The sequence below is a fragment of the Heterocephalus glaber genome, unplaced genomic scaffold (assembly GCF_053883595.1).
Source record: "Heterocephalus glaber isolate CG9 unplaced genomic scaffold, H.glaber_assembly_v1.0 deba00000331, whole genome shotgun sequence".
Classification (NCBI taxonomy): domain Eukaryota; kingdom Metazoa; phylum Chordata; class Mammalia; order Rodentia; family Bathyergidae; genus Heterocephalus; species Heterocephalus glaber.
Genome location: NW_028258142.1, coordinates 57,459,616 through 57,482,858, shown reverse-complemented (window position 1 = coordinate 57,482,858; position 23,243 = coordinate 57,459,616). Strand labels below are relative to the sequence as shown.

At 48.1% G+C, this 23,243-nt stretch overlaps 1 protein-coding gene across 4 annotated transcripts in view; it reads left to right on the top strand.

Annotated features, from left to right (window-relative positions):
- The window catches only part of Gata6 (GATA binding protein 6), a 27,920-nt gene extending 4,677 nt beyond the window's left edge, over window positions 1-23,243 (top strand). For 3 of the 4 annotated variants that reach the window (XM_087194167.1, XM_087194160.1, XM_087194161.1), the window contains 6 exons: window positions 2,876-3,042; window positions 5,951-6,076; window positions 7,151-7,238; window positions 7,333-7,436; window positions 8,989-9,098; window positions 22,055-23,243. In XM_087194167.1, the coding sequence (XP_087050293.1) occupies window positions 2,876-3,042; window positions 5,951-6,076; window positions 7,151-7,238; window positions 7,333-7,436; window positions 8,989-9,098; window positions 22,055-22,289 (830 nt within the window). In that variant the 3' untranslated portion in view covers window positions 22,290-23,243. The remainder of the gene's footprint in view (window positions 1-2,875; window positions 3,043-5,950; window positions 6,077-7,150; window positions 7,239-7,332; window positions 7,437-8,988; window positions 9,099-22,054) is intronic. The other variant, XM_004853164.3, reaches the window with a different exon arrangement.

Here is a 23,243-nt window from a genome sequence, read left to right as displayed (position 1 = left end):
AGGGGCTCTGCGTGGATTGGGGCGGGGAGAATGGGCCCTGTGGGCCTGGGATTTGAGAGAGCCTAGCCGGGGCTGGCTAGGAGCGAGGAACAGGAAGGCAGGGGTCTTCAAAGGGCGGGAGGAATGGTGGCTGGGTGCTTAGTTCTGCAACCGAAGGAACCCTTGGTCCACACACCTCAGCCTCCCCTCCAGATTCCTCCTGGCCCTGCGGGTGTCATGTGGGCCAGAGCCACTCCAGACCCTGGAGTCCTCGCTCAGCTGTTGACAGTGACTGGTTCGCCTGAGATCCTTTTAGAGGCTGATGCAGTGGCAGGCAAAGCAGTTTCCTTTTGTTTTAAACTTAGCCTATTCTTTCTCTCATTTTTGCGCTTTCTGGCTGTGACCTGACAAAGAGAAAAAAACCCCAACAAACCCTTTTGTATATTAATAAAAACAGGGACTTGGCCATGCCCAGAGGTTTGCTTAGTCTGGTCCGGAAGCAGCCTGGACTGAACTAGTACTTGGGGTGAGGGGAGGGACCCTAACTCTGCTTGTCCTCTCAGCTCTCCTAGCCTGATTATAGCTAGATCTCCTGCTTCACTTTTTTTTTTCTTAAACTGTTTTTGGAGGCAGACTGTTTAATTGATTGGGTAGACGCCAGGACTAAAACCTGAGCACCGTGCTTTATCAATGTGGATGGTGTAGAAGCTTCTGGAAACGCTCCGCCACATGTCTGGAGATTCGTGGGCTCCCACTCCTCACCCCATTCCCCAGTCCGGCCCTCCAAAGTGCCCCAGAACTGCGCAGCATCGCTGGCTCTTGGGGACCAAGAGCACCCTGAGGAGTCACCTCAGAGGCAGATACCGCTTTTGGTGTGGTCAGACTTTTGTCATTTTTATAAAAAGAGCTTTTAGGAAAAAAACTTAGAAAGGGAATCATAGTTGCTTGGTGGCTGTGGGGGGGAGAAGTTGGAAGAAAAAGAGGCTTTTTAATTAATAAAAAAAGCAAAGTTCCTAGATTGCATTTATCCACGGTGGACTTGAAATTTTGTCTTGGGGTTTTCAGAGGAATCAAGAGCCGGCCCCTTCGATGTCTGCCTTTATTGTTCCCAGGCCCAGGGCCTGGTTTTCCAGGGAATGTCCCTGCTCCTCCGGCCAGGGGCTCTGATAGGTAACATTTTAAAGTCAACAACAAAGATAAATACCTTGTTTAACTTCAGTGTCCTTGAAGTCCCGAGCGTGCTTTACTGATTACTGTGGTCAATAGTGGCTTTTAGGGCGGAGAAGAATAAATCTTTGTGATGTGCTGTGAGCTGCAGTGTCTCCATGACAACTTTGAACTCAGCTTCTGTGGGATGCTGGCTTCCTTTAAGCCCAAGGAATAACTCAAGAAAGAGGCAGGGCTCTTATTTTGTAGGGTAAATAGTATTAATGGGCTCAAGCATTTTTATGTGAAAATCACATTTAAATAGCTACCACACAGTTGACAGTAGAGGTTAGCTATACACTGCAGGAGAAAGAATAGATTTGCTAGGGCCTTTAATCTTCAAGGAAAATGTCGAGGTGTGATGTTTATTTACTTTAAAAAGCGATTCAGAAACATTTCTTAAGAATGCCAAATTGGAGATACTTATTTTTTTTAGAATCCCGTATTTAATAAATACCTATCTCATTTTAGAAAATAGATTCTTTCATTTTTAACTCTCCTAAGAAAGTAATAAATGTTACAAGCATTTATTCTTCATTAAGATTTGTTTTTCTTAGGGAGTTTAGGTTAGTTGTGAATTCTAAAAACTAAGCAGATCACTACAAAAATTAAAATAAGCACATTTAAATAGATTACATGAATTAAAATTTTAGTGTAGGGAAACAGAGGTTTTTTTCATCGCCAGGAAGGTCTTAGTAATTTTCCCAGGCCATAAAACATCAACCTTTTGTGAAAACTTTGCAGGTAGAAATCAATATTTTGTTGCTTCTGGCATACAAATAAAATTTAATTTCTTTCTTTTTTATTTTGTGAGACAGGGTCTTGCTATGTAGTTCATCCTGGCCTTGAACTCACTATGCAGCCCAGGCTGGCCTCAAACTCACCACAATCCTCCTGCCTCAGCCTCCTGAGTGTCAGGATTACAGGCGTGTGCCACCACCCCTGGCTGAAATTTAATTTCTATGCTCAATACTTAGTGATTTTTTTTCTCCAGAAGACCTGAATGATTTCTTTCTCATTCTAATTGACATTTGTGCCTAAGAATAGAACTTATAATTTCACTTATCTTTTTTATTGAACAAAAGGCACATAAGGAAATGTGGCAGATTGGAAAATACTTATTAAATTGCTAGAGATAAAAGTGAGATAAAAGCGGCAGCCGAATGTGGTGGTGCTCGCCTGTTATCCCAGGGGAGGCTGAGGCAGGAGGATTGCTGTGAGTTCCAGGTCAGCCTGGGCGTCATGGTGAGTTCAGGACCAGCCTGGACCACACAGGGAGACCCTGTCTCAAGAAACAAGACAACAAAAAATGAGCGAGACAGCGTGTCCTGGGGTGTTCGTGGGTTTCGGAGGTGGGTGGTCAGTGTTACTCTGCCGCTCGCTGGCTGTGGCAAGCAGCACGTTGTGATGAGGTGGGATTTCAGATTTAAAGAGCGTGAGGACAGCCCGAGAGGGTCAGGGGGCCCAATCTGTCCCGCGCAGCCCATGGCAGGCTCTGGGGTGCTTCCTGCTCTGCCCCTGGGTTTCCCTGGCTTCTTCGGGGACAGGCGCCTCGCCGGGCGCTGAGCACCGTGGCGCAGGGGATGCGGGTGGGCGGTGTCCCTGGCCGCGCGTGGGGGAGCCCGGGGACGGTGTGGGGCTCGGCCGGCGCGGCCTCACCCGCGTCTCGCTTTCTGTGCTGTCGCCGCAGAGCTGCTGGAGGACCTGCCCGAGAGCCGCGAGTGCGCGAACTGCGGCTCCATCCAGACCCCGCTGTGGCGACGCGACGGCACCGGCCACTACCTGTGCAACGCCTGCGGCCTCTACAGCAAGATGAACGGCCTCAGTCGGCCCCTCATCAAGCCGCAGAAGCGCGTGGTGAGTGCGCCGCGGGGCTCGGATGTGCTGGGGGAGAAAAACTGGGCAGGGGAGGGAAGGTTGACCCTGCGTCTCCCTGGGTCTGGGTGGAATCTTGTTCCTGAGAAGTTAGGGTCCCTTAGGGCACCCTGTCCTCAGCGCACGGAGGACAGAAGCACACCACTTCCGTCTCCCCAGTCACATTCTGCGCCCCGTTTATTTTGTCCTTTCATTGGGCCTCAAAGCGACAGATTTAGCCCCAAATTCTGGACGTCTTTGGGGTTGCCCTTGAATCTGGTGAATATTTGACTCTCAATTTGGTTATTTTGAAATCTGGCTCCTTGGAGAGCTGCATAGAACTTGGGAAAAGGTGGAATAGGTACATAATTCTCAAATGGAGAACTTTCACCAATTCCAACAGATTCCCCATCTTTTAAAGTATGGGAATTCTGATTTTCTCTAGGGATTAATGTCATTTTGGCATTGTGATGTAAGCTTCTGAGGAGTGGGTATTTACTGCTATAGTAGAGAAAATAAAGCTTCCCAAACTCCATTCAAGGCTAACATTTGTTTAGCCCGAACACTCATTGCCTAGACACCTTTTAAAGTAAAATTTTGCAGTTAGATGCCAGACATCTTAAGTATCCAGGTAATTTATTTAATTGTTATGCTCTAATTAGCAGAACAAATGCTACACACGTTGTTTGTGTTAAATAGATTAGAGTGAAATTGCACCACAATGTAGGTAGTCTGACACCTTGAAAAGAAGCAATTAGCTTTATGGTGGTTTTGTTTTTAATGCATTTAAAATTAAGTGGCCTCAGCTAATTTAATGAGTTATGTGCCTTAACCTTGTTAGAGCCTCCCCATGGCTTAGAATTTCCTTTAAAGGATACCGGTAGCTTTGTAACTCTGTGGTTTTCATTATTCTCATATACACCATGTTAAAAGAGAAAAAGTAATAGGAAAATATTCCAAGGAAATTCCTTGGTTTCAAGTATTGACGGTTCCTGAACTGGGATGCTGACAGTTACTATTTTGGGGGCAAGGCACATTGAGGTCAATACTAGCTGAGCTCTGAAAGGTAACATTGTCTCACGGTGGTGTAATAGTAGCCATTAAGGGTCTAGTTGCATTGCAGATTTCATCTGGTAACATCCATGCTTAAATAGTATCATTTATTTTGTGCATTTCAGTAGAAATAACTGTTACAAGCAAGAGAATGGTTTTCCACATTTCTAGACCAGTTTTCTTTGTGTGGCAGGTGTCTTGGTGGGAACCAAGGTCAGCCAGCTTGCTTTGTAACTGAGCTCGGAATGATACCAATTGCAGGGTGTGTCTCTATCAATTGGCTCTTCTTGTGGGCTTCTTATTTATGGTTTTCATGAGTCTGGGTTAGTTCTCAGAAACAGAATGTTGAACCCAAGTTTGTTTAGCCAGCAGTACAGAACCAATCAGTGTGGATTTGAACTTGCAGTGCATTGCAAAATACGAGATTTATGGTGTAACTTGAATTCCTTGTCAGTGAGGAATAGAACTGAGATCGCTTGTTACAAGGGACTTTTATAACCCACTCACCTTCATTTCACATGTTTATGAGGACTGGCTTCCCTTATGATCTGCAGTTGACAATCATAAAGTTCTTTGTTAAAATGGCAAATTCTGATAACAAGTTTGCTTCACATTGGCTCCGGACTTCACTGGAAACTCATAAATGGCCCATTTTATAAAATGAATCTTCCTGTCCATTGTTTACTGAGATTTCACATTCGTGGAGAGAAAGGAGTGCTAGCCCAGAAAATTGTATGTTTTTTAAAAAAAACAAAACAAAAAAACCACCTCAATGAGAGGGAAATCAAGTAAAGAAGCCCCAGTGTAAGGTTTTGTTAGTATTTTCATCATTTTACCAAAGTAATTCCCCAAATAGGTTTCCTATCATTTAAACCAGGTTCTAAGAAGCCAGTGCCACCAATGGGTGTTAAGAATCGTTAGCACTGACTTCTGAGAAATGTTGCAGTGCTAAAAGGCTTAGTAGTGTCTGTTTTTACAACTGGTCTGTAAAGAATGCTGCTAACGCAATAAGCAGGGTGTGAACTGTAAATGCAAAAATACAATTTCATTTCAATTTGCCAGCAAATAATTTGCAGATCCCTGTCCTCTCATCTGGGAATGCTTAATACAGGCTCCACTTGTATTTTTATTGTCCATTCTTTATAACTTCTTGTACAGACCAATGTATAGCTAACTCACCAAATTCTGTTACTTAAAACTTGTTTTGGTCCCTAAACGTTCCCCATGGTTTTTTTTTTTTTAAATTGAAGTCACAGCACAGTTTTTATAGTCACTTAAAACAGGTTTTAAAAGAAACTTAACTTTGGTAAGTTATATTTGGGAGGAAGTTCTTTCTACTAGCTTAAATTCTTATTCTTTAAGTCACATGTAAAAATTTGGAGGAAACGGAGCATTTTGGTTCCAAAAATTTCACATCATGTAAATATCTTCTGTTTCTAAGCCTGCTCCCATGCATGTAGATTGGGCCCCTTTAGGGTTTCTGGTTGATTCCTCTCCACATAGCTGAGAAACAGACTGAGCACCTCCACGTTTCCAGGAGGAGGCCACCAAAGCCATTTAGCACTTTGGCGTTTGCAGTTGTTAATGCCTCAGACTTGTGACAGCGTGGTGTGGCTGTCCTCAGCTGGGAGCTGGGGACACTCATGTTATGTCCAGTTGTATTGTCACTTGCGGTGTCTTTCAAGAAAGGACAATTTGGCAAACTTTAGAAAACCTCATTCCCCTTAGAAAGCAACAGCAGTAACCAAAGAATGTGCCTGATGGAGACAGGGGCCTGAGGCGGATCCTAAATTAAGATCATCTCAGATACATCAGCGCTCATGTGCGTCTTCCCTCTCTTCCTTGTGCCCCTTTGCAGCCTTCATCTCGGCGGCTTGGATTGTCTTGTGCCAACTGTCACACCACCACCACCACCTTGTGGCGCCGGAATGCCGAGGGCGAACCCGTGTGCAATGCGTGTGGGCTCTACATGAAACTCCACGGGGTACGCCACTTACTCTGTTCACTAGCACATACTTGTAGTCTCTGCTCAAGCAGAGGAAAGGGTGTGAGCGAAACGCTTGCGTTTGTGCACCTCACGGAGGAAGGTGCTCTCATTGGGATGGGAATTATTATCTCCTGTGCCCCCCACCCCCGAGAAATGTCACTGCCAGCTCTGCTATCACAAGCACTGCTTGTATGACACCTTCCCATTTTAGAAACGTGAAAATACAAGGGTGCATTTTAGGGTATGACCATATGTTTGAATTGTAAGCAGTCAGGTCAACTAACTAGAAAGGCACAGTAAGTAGTTTCTGTCTTAAAATTTTTGAACACAAGCAAAGACATTTGTAAAAAAGGAGTAAATGTACTTGGTACAGTCTTTTTTTTTTTTTTTTTTGGTACCGGGCATCGAACTCGGGTCCTTGTGCTTGCGCAGCAGCCAGCGAAACCACTGAGCTAAATCCCGGCCCACTTGGTAGGTTTTGTACTTCAACTCAGAGGTTGGCACAAAATATAAACACCGCATACGTACAAAGGAAAATAAGCCCTAAGAGGAAGAGTACATGATCTCTTTTATTCCATTTATTTATTTACCTACTTATGCTTTTGCAGTGCTAGGGATTAACCTAGAGCCGTGTGCTTGGTAGGCGAGTGCTTTTACTCTTTTACTGCTAAGCTACATTCCCAGGCCAAGCTACATTTTGTTTTGTTTTACATTTTGAAACAGGATCTGTCTGGCTAAGTTGTCCAGGCTATTCAAACAATAAACACCGAATTGAAAGAATTAAACAAGAATTAAACTCTCCTTTGCAAATTACCCTTTTCCTTCACTGGGGATCAAATCCACTACTACTGAGCTACACTCACACCCCCAGCCGGGCCACCCCATTTTTTCTTAAGGAGTCTCCACATTTGATGAGAATGTATAACCTTTGTGTACTTGGACTCTATTGTGTATAAAAATTGGGTTGAAATTTATGACAAGTTCTTTTAAGTGGGGCCTTTCAGTCCCAATGTCCGTCTTTGGTTTTCCCTCATACTTAATAAACTTAAGGCCTGTGTGAACATTTTTTAGGTGCCTCGACCACTCGCTATGAAAAAAGAGGGAATTCAAACCAGGAAACGAAAACCTAAAAACATAAATAAGTCAAAGACTTGCTCTGGTAAATATAGTAAAATGCCTTTCGATTGTGAAGTATTTGCCAACTTTAACAGTAGGTCTCTGTATATTTATAGGGTTTATTTTGACTCTTGCAGGTAATAGCAATAATTCCATTCCTATGACTCCAACTTCAACCTCTTCTAACTCAGACGATTGCAGCAAAAATACTTCCCCTCCGACACAACCGACAGCCTCGAGGGTAAGTGTTAGAGGAAAGTGGACTCCTAACCTAGTGGGTTATTCTCTAGTAAATTATCTCAAATTTTATCTTATCTGGCAGCACAATAATCTAAACCAACAGTTTAGTTAGTTGATACCTAAGAATAGCTTTTAGAGGAAGTTACATTTAAATGTCAACAAAATGACAAACTCAAGTACTTTACAAACCTCTTAATTAAGATCTCTATCATTTTTTTATGGTTAAATTAACCCAAAGGAAAGCAAGAAGTTTGGAGAGCTTTAAATTGTTTTTAATCGTAGGTTTTTTTGTTTTTGTTTTTTAAAGAAAAGCGGAATTGTCGTGTGTATTTCAAATACACATCAGAAAAATAATGTCCGTGGCTCTGTGGATCCCGGGGTCCGTGACATTGAAGTTGCTTTTGGTTCTTGTATCAGCTCCAGTCGCCTTTTCTTTATCGGCCACCCAAAGCAGAGCCCAGCAGCTGTGTTCTGGGCTGCTCTTTGCACCGATGTCTGCTGTCCAGTGCACCCTGATTGTACCCAGGAGCCGGGGAGTCTTGGTGACAGTCAGAGTTTCTGTCAGGCTGTGCATTTCCCCACCCCCATGTTTCTCAGATTCACCTAGAATGTTCTTTTGATTTTTTGAGATAGGGTCTCCCTAGTTCAGTCAGGCCTGAAACTCATTTGCAGCCCAGATTGGCTGAGAAGTGAGCCTCCTGCCTCAGCTTCCAGGTGTGGGCTACCACGCCCGGCCTCACCTGGAATGCTCCTAAAAGGGAAAAACCAAAACCAAAACAAAAACCACCTGGCCCAACCAGTGGGACTTCTTCTTTTTCTATTTTTTTCTAATTTTTTTCGGTGCTGGGGTGGAAACTCAGGCCCCTTGAGTTAGAACACTCCCAGCCCTCAAGCAGGGCTCTAAAATGAGCCTTGTGATAATTCTTAGGTTTATGCTGAGACTAGTTTAGGACTAAACACTGGCATTTCAGTTGCTGTTTACCTAGTAGTCATTTTCTATGTTTGGTTTTGTCCTGGAATTGTTGGGGCACTTTAAAATACTACAGATTCCTGGGCTCCACCCTGGATTTTTGAATCGAAGTCTTTTGGGGCAGGACCTGAAAAATCTGTGATTTCTAAACAATTGCTCTGGGGGAATGGAGCCTACGGCCCTTGGAGGTGTTTGGGAACTGCAGGCCAGGCCTCTTTCTATCGTATTCGTGCTGGCTTTAACAACCAAAATTTAAATATTTAAAACAAAATACTGAAACTATGCTTACAACTGTATTTGTTGTTTCCCTTTGTCCAGGAACCTGAATTCTTATGAGCTTTTTCTGTAATGGAAATGGGCGAATTGGGGAAAAAAATCATTTCAGTTGTTTTTGCCTGTTATAGTCCCATGTTAAAGAAGCTCTCTGATCTGTAGAAAGGTGTATGCTGGTGTATTTCTTTTTCTTTATTCCCCCCCACCCCGCAGCAGGAGCCTTAGATGAATATTTAAGGCTATAAAGTGATAAATAGTGGGGAGATGAAAAGATCACGTTATCGAATCCTATTTGTTCTCCTGGCCTAAGTCTTCAGAAGCAGCTATGCAGCTAAATGAGGCAGAACATTGTTTTGGTTTCCAAGCGGCCGGGTTTTGGTCACGTCGCCCAGCCAAGAAGGGGGTTGCTGCCAGCTCCAGGTAACTGTTGTGGGTGACGCTGTCGGGAGTGGCCAGAGCCTCATTTGAATGATAAATGGCAGAGAAATAGAGACTGGTCCAGGATGGATTTGGGGACCTGGTGCCCTGGCGGATGGAGTTACTGTTTCTCAAAATTGGCTCTCAGCGAGTCCCCGGCAGCCCCTGGTCTGGCTACCGGGGGGGCCCGGGAGTTCTGGGATGGTCTTGGGTGCAGCGGCTCCCTGGACCTGGCATGGGGAGGTGGCGTTGCCCGGGTGTTCTTAGGGGAGAGATCCCTCAGGCCAGAGGCCAGGCAGGGCTGGGAGGATCTGTGAGGCGGGGTGGGAGCGCTCAAGGTCTGCTGCTCCGAGCTTCGGCTCCATCCCTCCCGGCCAGGCGCAGTCAGGGCACCTCCAGAGATAAGCGGGCAGAAATTCCTTCAGCGAGGGCAGGGGTGGAGCTGCTCCTCTCCCCGAAGACCACTGACTCCCCCTGGGTCCAGGGTGTGGGGGCACAGCCCTGGGGCCTGGGCTTCAGACCTGGATGGATGGTGACCTCATCACGAGGACCCCAGAGGCCCCCTGACTCTGCCGCTTGGGGAGCAGGGCCTCCTGGGCATAGTCCTCCGGTGGCCTTGGGGACTGGAGTCCCAGGTTACCAAGAGACGAGCGTGTGCCTGCTGCCCTTAGGACCTTCCAGTGTCTTCTCTGGAGGGGCCGAGTCTTTGGGCAAGTGGCTGTTAGAAGGGCTGGCAGAGATGTCTGACATTCCCTTTTGATGCTGGTGGGCAGCTGGCTGTGACCAGTGGGCTGTGAGATTTTGTGAAATGCCAGCTGAGGAAAATAGCAGGTCCCCAGGGCAGGCTTGAGTTTGGAGTTTAGAAAGTACTGCACCTGCAAGCCGGGCTTGGTGTTGTACATGACTGTAATCCCATTATGTGGCTGAGGCAGGAGGATTGCCTTGAACTATGTAGCCAGATCCTGTCTCCTAAAAAAACCCTCAAAGTACAACAACAAGAAAGAAAAAAGTGCATGTGTTACACAGCACCAGTGATGGCCTGGGGGTTGGGGGGGGGTCCCTGTGAGAGACAGGGTGGAATTAGCAGTGCGGGGCACCCTAGTTTAATGGGGCAACTGAGTCAGGAAACACAAGGCAAGCTCAAGAGCGGTCTCCACAGGGGATAGGTCAGGGGTCACACATTTCTCCACTGAGAGGAGGTGCCAGGGACCACGCAACTGCCTTTCCTCGTGGTTGTGACTTCCTCTAAGTGGAAAATTATTCCAGAGGTTCTGCTGGGCCCAGGTAAAAGGGGCCACAGGACACTGTCCTAGTGTGGGTGGCAGGGCTCCCTTCCCGCTGGGGAGGGCAGGAAGGGCAGGATGTCTGTCTGGGGCATTGCATTCTTCCGGGTAAGTAGTGGTCAAGTGCCACGAAATCATTTTTGCCCTGCTCTGAAGCTTCATTTCTTTGACCAGTTTTTGTCTTAGCTTTATGTACTTTCTGCTAATTCGCACTTTAACACAGTCTCTGGGAGAAGAGGACATGCCCTGTGATAAGGGTCATCTGGTTGACCTGGCCACATTATGTATGGCTCAGTTTCTCCTTGTAGGCTGTGCTTGTGTGGGAGTAGGGGAGGCAGTTTGTTTCCTGCCTGAGGTTAGGAAGACTCACTGCCCCGAAGCCTGGTACTAACGCGTTGCCTATTTGTCTTGTTTTTTTGAGACAGGGTCTCTTTATGTAGCACAGGCTAACCTTGAACTCACAGGATCCTCCTGCCTCAGCCTCCCAAGTGCTGGGTACAGGTGTGACCATCATGCCCAGCATGTTGCCTGTTTTGTTCCTTTGGAATTCCTTGTGCTTTATTTAAAAAAACATTAAACAATTTTTTGTGGACAGCTGATTAATTTCTACTGTCTTTCTATTCTATAATCTTTCATTCTGGCTAAGAGTTTTCTTTTACAGACTTACTGAAAGAAAACATTTGATTAATTTGCCTGATAGACATAGATTAATTGATAGATTAACTGATCAGATAGACATCATGATATCCTTTGGTATTTATTCTCCATGATGTATAAGAATATTAAAATCTTGACTTCCATTTATTGACTGAGTTATATTTTATAGGCTTTTTGGTTATGGTTGTTTTGTGGAAAAATGTCATGTTCTATATCAGCAACTCTCAAACGATATTTAATAAGCAGCCCCTAAATGATCTCATTGATTCTATGACTTAAAACTCTAAAACTGCAGAATGCTTTATATAAACCCTATAACTCAGTTGCCAAATCTATAGAGAAAGAAGATTCTTAGTTTCCTTTGGAATAGGAGGGATTAGTTTGGAGATGGAATTAGCAATAAGACTCAGTGTCTGAGAATTAGGAGTCACTGAACATACTTTGCCCAACCATAGTTTCTATAAATAATTCTAAAAAATAGAATCTACTTAAGCTGATACTAACTGCAAATATGAGTTATGGTCACGTTAAACTCAGAGACTGCAGTGGATGGAGATGGAAATGGAGTAGTCATTGCTCTGCTGGCTGTTAAGGGCCTTTTCGGGATGGGAGGCAGTGTTCACAGCCGGATAAGACAAGGCCCCGCACCTAGAATTGGAAGGTGCCCGGGGTAGTTGAGAGGCTTTGTAGATGTGGATCTCGCTGCTGGTCAGATGGGTGAGTGCTGTAAAGGATAAGCAGTGATTAGCAGGGTTCCTGGGGGAGTCCAGCGGAGGAGCAGGAGTGGATTGTAGGGCTGGAAATGAGTAGAGGAAATTGCAATTAGTTGGGTAGGGCTTTTACAGCAGAGAAGAGGACGGTTTGTTCAGGGGAGAAGGAGTTTAGGCCCCTGGCCATGGGTGTGGGTGGGAAATGGTTGTGGGGGTTTAGTGTGGCTGCAGGATAGGGTGTAAGAAGCCAGAGGCAGGGAGTGAAGTTGCTAGGTAAAACAGGAGGAAAGTAGATTTTTCAGATCTACATCAAGCCAGGTATAAGCCGGGCCCAGCCACGTCGGTTTCTGTATGATGTGACCCCTGCCTTGGTGACACGTTTGTTCTGTGTCGGTCGCAGTCCAGTTATGATAGCGTTCTCGAGCGCAAGGGTGCTGATCATCGCTGTCACCAGTGCTGTTCCTGCTCCCGTGTGTCTGTGTTAGAAGCAGTTTCCCTCCGAGCCTTCAGGGAAGTAAAATAAGCTTGGAGCTCGTGGAATGGTCCTGGCCTCCCCGTGTCTGGGGCTTGGGGCGCTGCCTGGGTCACCTCTCCTGAGGGTGTTAGTGCCAGGAAAGGGTTCCTACCCTTTGTGCTTCTTGCTGGGGTCCGTGGTAGGCGTGGGGTCTGTCACTAAATAGCTGTCCCGTGTGTGCTCCCCGGATGCGCTGTCTATGGGAGCTCAGCACACAGGCAGTTCAGGTATAAAATTCTTCTTAGAGATTTTATTTTACGTATGAATATTTGCTTCCTGTGGTGGAAATTGAAAAACACCACTTTAGTCTGGTAGCTCACTGTACAGTTCTTAGTTGAGGGAGGAAATTCCTCCCTCCCCCTTCATTCCTTCCTTCATTCCTTTCTTAATTTTTTTTTTTTTTTTTGTATCTGCCGTTGAACCCAGGGGCTCTCTACCATGAAACTACATCTCCAGCCTTTTTATATTTTGAATAAGGTCTGGCTCAGTTGCCCAGGCTGGCCTCAAATTTGTGATCCTCCTGCCTCAGCTTTCCAAGTAGCTAGGATTATAGGCATGAGCCGCTGTGCCTGGCTTGAGGGAGAGAATTCTTTCCTAGCAGCCTTTTACTCCACTGTCTTTCTCTCAGTGTTGGAATTTGGATTTACCATGGATTACTGTTGGTCACAAATTAACAGTTCTGGCTGGGAGCTGAGGTTCATGAAGGAGTTAGGTGGTCCTAACAGCGCCTTCTTCGTTTGTTCTGCGATGGCTGCGTCCACCCGAACCCGGAACCCTGGGTCTCTCAATGCTGAGTCCTCTGTAGTGTGAGCTTTGCCGCAGCCTTGCTTCACTCTTGATTTAAAAGCTTCCACCCGAGCCCCTAGAGTACTGAGACCCACACAGTCATGGGTTAGTTTCGCTACTCTCATTTATACCATTGGGGCCCAGCGAGGGTCTGGCCTCTTCTGCAGTACCTTTCTTGTGCTGGCTGCTTTCAGTAGATTTTCTCTTATTCCTCCCTGAGTGAGTGCAGAAGGAAATGAACCAGGCCAAGGTTGGGGTCAGATTAAGAAGCAGGGCTTTGATTTGGACCTGTGCCTAGTCAGCGTTGCTACCAGCATTGTCGCTATTTGTTCATCTTTTTGAGATCTCTAGAGAGAAAAAGTAATTGTTTTCTTTTTCTTTTACTTTGGTTTTTTTTTTTTTTTTTTTTTGGTACTGGGGATAGAACTCAGGATTTGCACTTTCGAGACAGGCGCCGGAACCACTGAGCTAAATCCCTGGCCCAAGTCATTGTTTTCTTAAAGAGATGTGAATAATTTTGATTAGTAATTTCAGTGTCAAATATGATCCCATTAAAACAGGTGGGGAAACAGTGACTGAGTATGTCAGGGCCGTCATGTAACTCTCCTTAGCAGTATTCTACGTTGAAGTAAAAATGTATTGGCCAAGTGTGGTGGCACATGCCCATAATCCCAGCTCTCTGGGAGGCTGAGGCAGGAGGATTGCAACTTCGAGGCCAGTGGAGCAATTTAGGGACGACCCTGTCTCATAATAAAAAAGGCTGCAGATGTAGTTCAGTGGTAGGGTACCCCAGGTTCCATCCTCGGTGCCAAAAAAAGAAAAAAAAAAGCTATGACTGAATTGGTAAATGGGTAATATTAGGTAGAAAAGTATTATGCTATTAGTAAGTTTAATGACATTATTAGTATTATTAAATAGTAAAAACTACTATCAATTTGCTAATGCAATTATAACAAGGTTCTTTTAAAACATCAAAGAGAAGTTTGCAGTGTTAAAACCTTTCTAACAGTGGGATTTAAAGCCCTCCAGGTGAGCACTGAGCTTTGTAGCTTTGAGACTGCCCCAGTCCTCCCACAGCTTCTGTGAGCTCATGAAGCAAGTATTCCTTAGCAGGCAGGCGCGCATTTTTCTTCAGTCTGTTGTTCGCAACACTCCTTTCTAAATGAATCAAAAAAGAGTGAAAAAAGCATTCATCTCTCCCAGGGGCCTGGAGAGAGCTGCAGTCAGGTATTATCGCGGCCTCATTTATAACCTAGGGTCCAGAGCAGCCTCAAAGGTGGCCCAGCCAGGCAGGCGGAGCTGAAGTGGGGCCTGGGACGGGCGTCTCTGCCTGCTGGGGAGGCAGGCGACCCTTGGGTTATGCATGTCCGCTCTCTGCACGCTGCGCCCCGCGGACATAAATACTGGCTGGCATTTTATCTCCAGCCCGCCATGTGCCAGGCTCCCGTTTGCAGCCCCTCTGCTACTCAGGCTCTCACCCCGTGCACCGGGCCTTGGTGAGGGTCACGCGCCACCTGGCAGGGACACTGCGGCCCGAGAGCTGACACACTTTCAGTTTGGTCACCAGGCGGTGTGCGTGCGTGTGTGTGTGTGTGTGTGTGTGCGCGTGTGCGCGCACATGTGGGTGTTGGTAAGTGGTAAATGCATCGCACCGCATTCGTGTCCAGTGGCTTCATGTGTATATTAGGAAGCAGTAAAACTCTATTACTTTTTTAAATAGTTTGTAATAGAGATGTCCACCCCATTTATCACAGAACTGTGGTTTATTTAATAAGTGACTCATTGCAGCCTAAAAGCCAGAATCGAGGTGAAGCCCAAGTAGAGGCAGAAGCTATTCACCGTAGCATCTGGCTTCGTCTCAGGACACAGCCTTCCCTCACAGATACAGCTTCTTCTTGGTCCCCCAGCCCCCTCACTGCCTCTGTAAAAATATACAAAAATTGTCACAAAATATGAAATAATGTTACGGGAAAACGTGGCCAAATTTAAGGAATCTGGCTGAGAATGCTCTGAAATGTTATTGCCAAATGAATCTTCAAAGAAAATGAATTCCTTTCCTGGAACAAAAGTAATTTATTATGCATTTCATGGGCGAATGCCAAAAGAGTTACTAACAATATGAAGATCTAATGGGTATGAATCACATACGCCCTGCTGGGTCTGTTCCTTTTTAGACCTACCTGTTCATTTTCTCTGAAATGGCGAGGATTTAAAGAGGCATCTTCAAAGACAAGTGCTGTCAGTGTAACAATGCACCGTCCAGTTCCCTGTCACACTTGGCTTTATAAAGATCCAGTCCTCAGACTTTGTAAAAGTGACAACAAATTATTTTTAATTTATTTTTGGTTTTTTGGATGCAGAGTCTCACTATGTACTTCAGCCCGGCCTTAGACTCACTATTGTAGCCCAGGCTGGCCTTGAATTCTCGCAATCCGACTGCCTCAGCCTCCCGAGTGCTAGGATTACAGGCATGCGCCACTATGCCTGACAAAGAAGTTACTTTATTGACCTGAGATTTTTAGGAACCACTTGAATGAGTAAACCACAAAGCATTGATTTCATTGTCTTCATTGTCGTGCTGGGGTTTTGGGCTTGCAGGGTTTTGCTAGAGCTGGGGCATGTACTCTATAATCCTATTTTTCTTTTAAGCACAAAGATTCTGCATTTAAAATCCTCGTTAAGGGGCTGGGGATTTAGCTCAGTGGTTCCGCTGCCTGCTTCGAAAGCGCAAGATCCCAAGTTTGATCCCCGGTACCAAAAAGAAAAGTCCTCATTAAATCTAGTCTCTGATCTGTAGTGAAGTTGATTCTGGGGTTTCAGATGAGCATCTGGAAGGAAACATTCCTGCAGCCAGAGGCGGCTCGAGCAGCGTGGTCCTGCGCTGATAACAGGCCGCCAAGCCTTTGTAAAATGCCTGTGTTCCTCCTTCTGCAAAAGGGGAGAAGTGATTCCTGCCATCCCGCCCATGGGAGCTTGGTGCAGCGCAAGTGGGAGATTCCATGCCGGGGCGGGGGGGGGGGGCGGCGGGGGGGGGGGCTGGCTCTGCAAAGCGTGAGTGGAGTGGCACTCCTTATGTACAACCTTGGAAGTTGAGAGCGACGGGTGCTTTAATTACATGGCACTTTTCTTTTTTTTTAAACTCCAAAGACATTTAAAATAAATCTTTTCCTTTTTTCTTTTGTTTGTTTTTTTGAGATGGGGGGTCTCACTGTGTAGCCCAGGCTGGCCTAACTCTCCTGCCTCAGCCTCCAGAGTGCTGAGATGGCAGGCATGCGGCACCACACCCAGCAAGCCTTACTTTCCTCAAGTGGAGATTTAGAGATGTAGAGTTGGTCTGTTAGGGAAGTAGTTGTATTTTAAAGGTTCTTCTTTCTCTGCTGCAGCAGCTTTTCTTCCCTTCCACCCCTGGCACCTTTGCCCATTCTCTGCACAATGCCACCGGGTCTGTTGACTGTAGTGTTTTCTTTCATGGACGTGGAGATTAAGATGCTTATGCAATCTCCTGAAAAGTCAGTTTTGTTATAAAAGTTAAGATCGAAGGTCACCAGGTTTAGATCTTGCCTCAGGACCTTTGCCGCTCCATTGGAAGACGAAAACAGTGCCGAGTTCTAGTTCAAACTCGGTCAGCGGATGGCCCTGTCCTCATGGGACGAGGCCTCCCCCGGGCGATTTACTTGCTGCCAGTCTGAGGGTGTTTATGACTTGGGCCAGGCCTCGCCACAGTTCCCCGCTGTGTGCACACGCCCATGAGGCAGTAGCCCCCTTCCCACCGCCGTGGTCTCCTGAGGAAGGGGCTGCACCTCACTGCATGGACAGCCTGGCCTGGGCCCAGTGGGCAGGTGGGAGCCGTGACCTCTCCGAGAGGTCATCGCAAGGGGCCAGGACTGCGGGCACAGAAGGGGTGCGGGTGTGGCATGCTCCCTTTATTAAAGGGCGTGGGCTGTGACATTTTCATATGCCCTGGAGGGCAGGAGACTCGTGTCCTGGCTTTTGGGTGTTGCCATCTAAACTATTGCTGTGCTGCTCTGGCATCTGTTCCCGTTTCCCATCTGCCAAACTGAGGACCGTGGATTCCCACCAACCTGCCCTTGGCTGGTGCTCCTGCCTAGCTGGCCTTTGTCCCTCTGAGGAAGGCAGCCGGCAGGGCAGGCGCTGCAGGAGTCCTTGGCAGTGGGAGAGGACTGATGGCTCTCGCGGGAAGGAGTGCTGCATCCATGCTGAGCTCAGGCCTGCGGGGAGGGCCCAGGGTGAGGCCCACAGGCCCCAGTCTCGCTCCTCCACATGACCACGTGTTCTTAGGAGATCAAAGCACGGTGCTGGGAATCAAACAAAGGGCCTTGTGCGTGGTAAGCGGGCCCTCCCAGCAGACCCCCTTTTTAGTTTCTTTTTTCAAAAATGAAATTTATAACCGAGCATGGTGGCGCATACCTGTGACCCAAGCACGGCGGGGGGAGGCTGAGGCAGGAGGATTGCTTGGGCTCCACAGAGAGTTCAAAGCCAGCCTGAACTACATAGCGAGACAGTTTCTCAAAAAACAAAAAGAACAGGAGTGAAACTTTTGGGAAGCCCACAAACAGCTGGACAGTCCACTGGGCACTTAAATTCATGAACATATGGCATCAGGAGTCTTGGATTTTTCAGATAAATTCCACAGGAAAGGAGTCTGGGTGTGCGTGCTTCCCAGGCCAGGGACTCTTTCTCCATGCAGGCCGCATCAGCAGCCACGCTGCCCCTGAATCATTCCTTCCTTTCCGAGGGAGTTTTTCCAGCCCACCGTGTCTCCCGCCTACCAGGCCAGGCTGGGCTTTGCGCCTTGGCCTGGCTGATAACATTCTTTCAACAGGAAGCGGCCAGTTCTCAGCTGTCCTGCCCGGCTTCGGGGAGATAAGCAGGGATGGAAACAGCAGATTTCAGCTCCACCCTCTGCTTGCACTTTGATCCCCAGAAAGCAGGGACCTCGGCTGCCTCCTACCAGGAGGGCCACGAGGGGAAGGAGCCCATGCACCTCGGGCTCTGCGAAGGAGTTTGGTTGAGGTTGGGTTAGGTACCCGATCTGAACTAACAAGTTCAGGACTTAATTCAGTGCAGGAAAACATGAACCAACTGGTGTGTGTGTGTGTGTGTGTGTGTGGTGCTGACTCCTTGGTCTTCATACATTTTCTGTTTCCCCCAAAATGGTATTGATTCTTAGTTGGTACCTCACGAACCCCTAGGAGGGAAAGGACATAAAATAAGCCAGGGGTCTCAGGGGAGCTGGTGGCAATCCTCCTGCCTCAGCCTCCTGAGTTTTGGAATTACAGGCGTCCACCACCATGCCCGGCCGTTGCTGCAGTCTTTCTGCAGCAAATCGCCGCTCTGTCACAGTTCAAGTGACTCAGATGCAGGGATACCGCGTGTTGGTGTTGAATTTATGTGCAGCTGTGTGTTCCACGTGTGCACGGCTGCCCAGCCCCAGCCTGTGCCAGGAGGCAGAGAGATGCTTTCTGGTGCCTCCCTGGTTTTGCAGGATGCCTTCTGACTCTGTCCAGACTGGCTGCACCCTTGGGTGCGGTGCCTGGGGTTCCTGGTCCTGATGCGTCCTGTTCTCTGCCTTGCAGTTTAGGCTCCGGAGAGGTCTGGGTGCCCAGAACCGGCCCTGGCCGCCACCCTCCTGGACCCTGTAAGGTACTTGTGCTAGGATGGAGAGTTCTCATCCCGCTGGTTTTCACGCAACGTTGTATGACACGGTTTTTCCCATCTTGCTCCCGATCTTTTTTTTTTTTTTAATTGCCTAGTAGCTTATTGAGCGGATGTACTCTGCTTTTGCAGACCCTTCCCACAGCATAGGCTTTAGATTGTTTCCATGGTTTCCACCATGGTAAGTACCCTATGGCAGATGGCTTCCCTTTGAACATTTCCAGAAGTGAGGCTACAGGGTTAAGCAGGGAGCAGACTTCTTGATGTCGCTGGACACTACTGCTACCTTCGGATGGACTCCAGCCCTGCTGGCCAGGGATGAGGGGACTGGAGATCATCTAAATTGGCCTTTCGTACTAGCAAAAACATTTCCCTTTGCGGCACTTCACGTGTGATTGTTACATCCTTTCTTTAAAATTGTCAAGGCTTGGGCACAAGTTCCTCATCCCCCCTTCCCTTTTTTTTTTGAAAAACTCAGGTGTTGCTTTTTTTGTTTTTGTTTTTGTGACAAGGTTTGCTATGAAGTTCAGGCTGGCCTCAAACTCAGGGAGACCCTTCTGCCTCAGCCTCTCAAGTGCTAGGATTACAGTTGTGTGCTACCATTCCTGGCTCTGCTGTCATGGAATTTGGGGTTTATCTGCCCTGTGTGGGCTTCTGGGCCTGCATAATGCCTAACATTGTCTGGGGAAAGTAGATAAAAGGTATTTCAACAGATAGCTCTTGGGATTATTGCTCAGGTGTAAGAATAACATTGAGGTGTTAAGATCTTTAATGTGGCTTCCTTCCAAAACAGCCAGGGGCCGTCTGAGTGGCTGCCTTCCGTAGCCTTTGGTGTCTCTTTGTGAAAAACTGGCAGTAGCAGTCGGGATGGGGCGACTCTTGGTGGCTTCCTCTCTGGATGGGTCCCTTTAGCTTCTGTTCCAGGCAGAGGCAGGGAGCCAGAGAGGACACAGGGCCTAGGTCCTTTGCCTTAACCATAGAAGAAGCTGATACCAGTATAAGGGCTTTATGTATTGCTCTGTTAACTGATTTAATTCTTGCAAGGGCTATAGGTGCCTTTTTAATTTGTTCTTTTTTTTTTTGTTGTTACCAGGGATTGAACTCAGGACCTTTTGCTTGTGAGGCAGGTGGCAGCACCACTGAGCTAAATCCCTGAGACAGGGTCTCATAGGCTGGCCTTGAACACTTTGTAGGCTGGTCTCAAACTTGTGCCATCCTCCTGCCTCAGCCTCCTGAGTGCTAGGAGTCTAGGTGTGGGCCAGGTCTGTGTCCCCACACCCGGCAGTGATCCCGTTTAATTGTTGTAGCCATCCCTGAGGCAGATAATTCAAGGGTCCCAGGACTCGAGTCAGAGGGGGGCAGAGGGTGGCGACCGCACCCGGCAGGCGGCCATGATCCCCGAGGTGCCTGCTGTCGGCCCTCGCAGGAAGCCTCTTGCCCCATCCCTTTCCCGACCTTGCTCTTCCTCCCCGTCAGTCACTGTCACGCTGTCCTGTCTTGCTGTCTAGGGTGCAGCTGCTGACAGGCTCCCTGTTGGTGACCACAGGGGCACTGCCACACCCACTGTCCCTGGTCTCCTGAGGCGGCTGCTCCCGGGCCCCCTGGGCCCCCTCTGCAGGGCAGAAAACCATGCTCAGCTCGCCGGTCAGGCTGGGGACCCCACTGGAGGAGAGCGCACTGATGCCAGTTGGGTGCGATCCGCATGCTTACAGGGGCTCTTTTTCTAGTAGCAAGACAGTTCCTTTCTACAACAAACGATTGCTTTGTCATTGAATATTGTCTTTCTGGGTTAAATCTGAGGCCACACTGGCTTTTTGGAATTAAGAGCTACAATTAATTGCTATTGTTTTTGAAGACAGGGTCTCGGTTCCTTCAGGCTGGCCTTGAACTCACTGTGTAGCCCAGGCTGGGAGCAACCTTCCTGCCTCAGCCTCCTGAGTGCTGGAACTGGAGGTGTATGCCACTATGCTCGGCTTATTTTATATTTTAGACAGCTCAATCACTTTGTGAAGTTTTCAGTTTTGATGCCCCCTCAGTTTGGGCTTCTGTGCTTGTGCTATTTAAACAAAACTTGGGGCGGGGGTGCTGTGGTTGCTGGATTTTCAGAACCCCCCAGTTGTGCTGGGGGAGAGGATTGGCAGTGTCCAGTTGGGCCGTCTGGTTGGGAGAAAGTTCAGGTGGCCGAGAGCAAGGCGCGCGGTCGTACCTGGCGGTCGTACCTGGCCCCTGTGGGAGGCCGCAACACTGGTGTGGCCAGAGAAGGGCTTGATGGGGTCACGCGCGCAGAAAAATCATTTACACAGTAGGAAAATGTTCACAGAACCCTGGAAGTGTAGAAGAAACGAGGGGCTTCTGGGTTTTAGAAGGAAGAAGGCGATCAGGGAGAGCACGGTTTGGGCTTGGGTTTGAGAAAGTCCTTCAGGCGCCGCTGTTTTCTCCACTCGTAGCCTAAACAGATGGTGGTTATTTTGGTTTGCGTCTACTCAGTGACGTGATGTTTTCTCTTTGGCTTCTCTCTCGTTTGGATGGAAAGATTAAGGAAAGGGGGAAAGGTGAACTTTTGCCTGGAGGAATCACGGCCAGGCTCGTGATGGAGAGGACACTTAGCGTTTCCTCCTGCCGTGGCCCGCTGCTGGCGTGAGGGAGGCAGACGTCAGAGGTGACACACAGGCGCTTACTTCCGCAAGCTTGGCGCGGACTTCTCATGTGTCCGGGAGTGCGTGGCCATGTCACCTCTTTTTCCAGTGTGACATAACCACGGCTTGCGTGTACGTGTGTGTGTGCGTGTGTACGTGTGTGCATGTGTGTGCCTGCAGAGCCCCAGGTTTTCTCTTACGAAGTGCATGGTCGTGTGTGCATCGTCCAGGCCTGGGTGCTGCTCACCTGTGTGGCACCCTGTGTTTTGCCCCCAGAGTCCCTGGCGTCGGCTGTGTCGCAGGCAGGACTCCGCTGCCTTCTCTCTGCCCCAGCGTGGTCCCTGAGCTTGCTGTGTGTTTTAACTCGAGGCGAGTGCTGTCATTGAGCCACACCCCGGCCGGCCGCTGAGCTCCAAAGTGAGCAGAGGGCCGGGCTTGGAGGCGCACGCCTGTGACCCCAGCACTTGGGAGGCAGGAGGATCGCCGAGCACTTGGGCCGGCCTGGGCTACACAGTGAGAGCCTGTCTCGAAAACCGACTGTTAGCGGGAACGTTTTTGTGTGCCAGCGTCAGGTTGGTGGCTCTGTGGCCGCTGCAGCCCGTGCAAAGCACTGGTGGCTGGGACCAGGACGGGCGGGATACTGGGCCAGCTGACGAAGTGATGCGTAACCATCTCTCCTCTGTCCCATGTCCTCCAGGCCGGCCCCCCTGCGATGTCCGGCGTGGCCGAGGGCACCAACCCCGCCGAGAGCAGCGAGCTCAAGTATCCGGGTCAGGACGGGCTGTACATCGGCGTCAGTCTGGCCTCGCCCGCGGCCGAGGTCACGTCCTCCGTCCGACAGGATTCCTGGTGCGCGCTGGCCCTGGCCTGAGCTGCGCGGCTGGGAGCGGGAGGACGTTGGGGGTCTGCACCCCGTGTCCCCATGGTGGTAAGGGAACATTTTTCCGACGCACACGGGATTTGGTGCCTTTGCTTTAGAAGAGATGAGAAGACGGCTGTGCCCGGGCTGCATGCCAGGGCCGCCTCCAGATGACCGGGGACATGGCCGCCGGCCGCCCCCCCGGGAGTCTTCAGAAAAGGGTTCACACACTGTCCCGAATCGTGTGCTTCTTCTGATCCACGTGGTTCCTCCTGGATTTCTCCTACCTGCTCCCACGCCGAGCGCACGGAGAGATCGCGGAGGGCGCTTGGTGCGCGGTGCGGGCCGGGTCGGTCCCCAGGTCTCATCCAGAGCGAAGCTCAGCTTGCGAGGAGGGTGCGTCTAACTCTGACTACACCGTGACTGACGCTCCACGTTCAGCTCGCGCGCTGGCCAACGTGAGGTCGGTCGCCATTTGTAAACAGGGTAGCAAACAAAATATTTTTCTTCCATGTATACAATAATTTTTTTTTAAAAGTGCAATTTGCGTTGCAGCAATCAGTGTTAAATCACTTGCATAAGATTTAACAGCATTTTTATAATGAATGTAAACATTTTAACTTAATGGTACTTAAAATAATTTAAAAGAAACAATGTTAACGTAGACATTCTTGTGCTTCTCTTACAACTTTTACATCCCATTTCTATATTCCCAATTGTTGAAGAAAAACGATTTCAAGAACAAATCTTCTCAGGAAAATTGCCTTCGTCCACTTGTTAAGGATTTTTATACAAGAACACCGCTGTACCCCTTTCTTGGACTGTGGAATATGAGCTGGAAGAACTTTACTACCTAACGAATAGCATTTGTAAATACTCTAGGCATCTGTAAACACTCGGAAGTTGTACAGTGTGACTAACCCACAGGTTGGTTTGCATTCATTTTTTTAAAAAAATGGGATGTCCTATGGAAAGCTATCACACCAGAGTTTTTAAAATAAAAAGGGTATTGTTTTGTGTTCTTTTA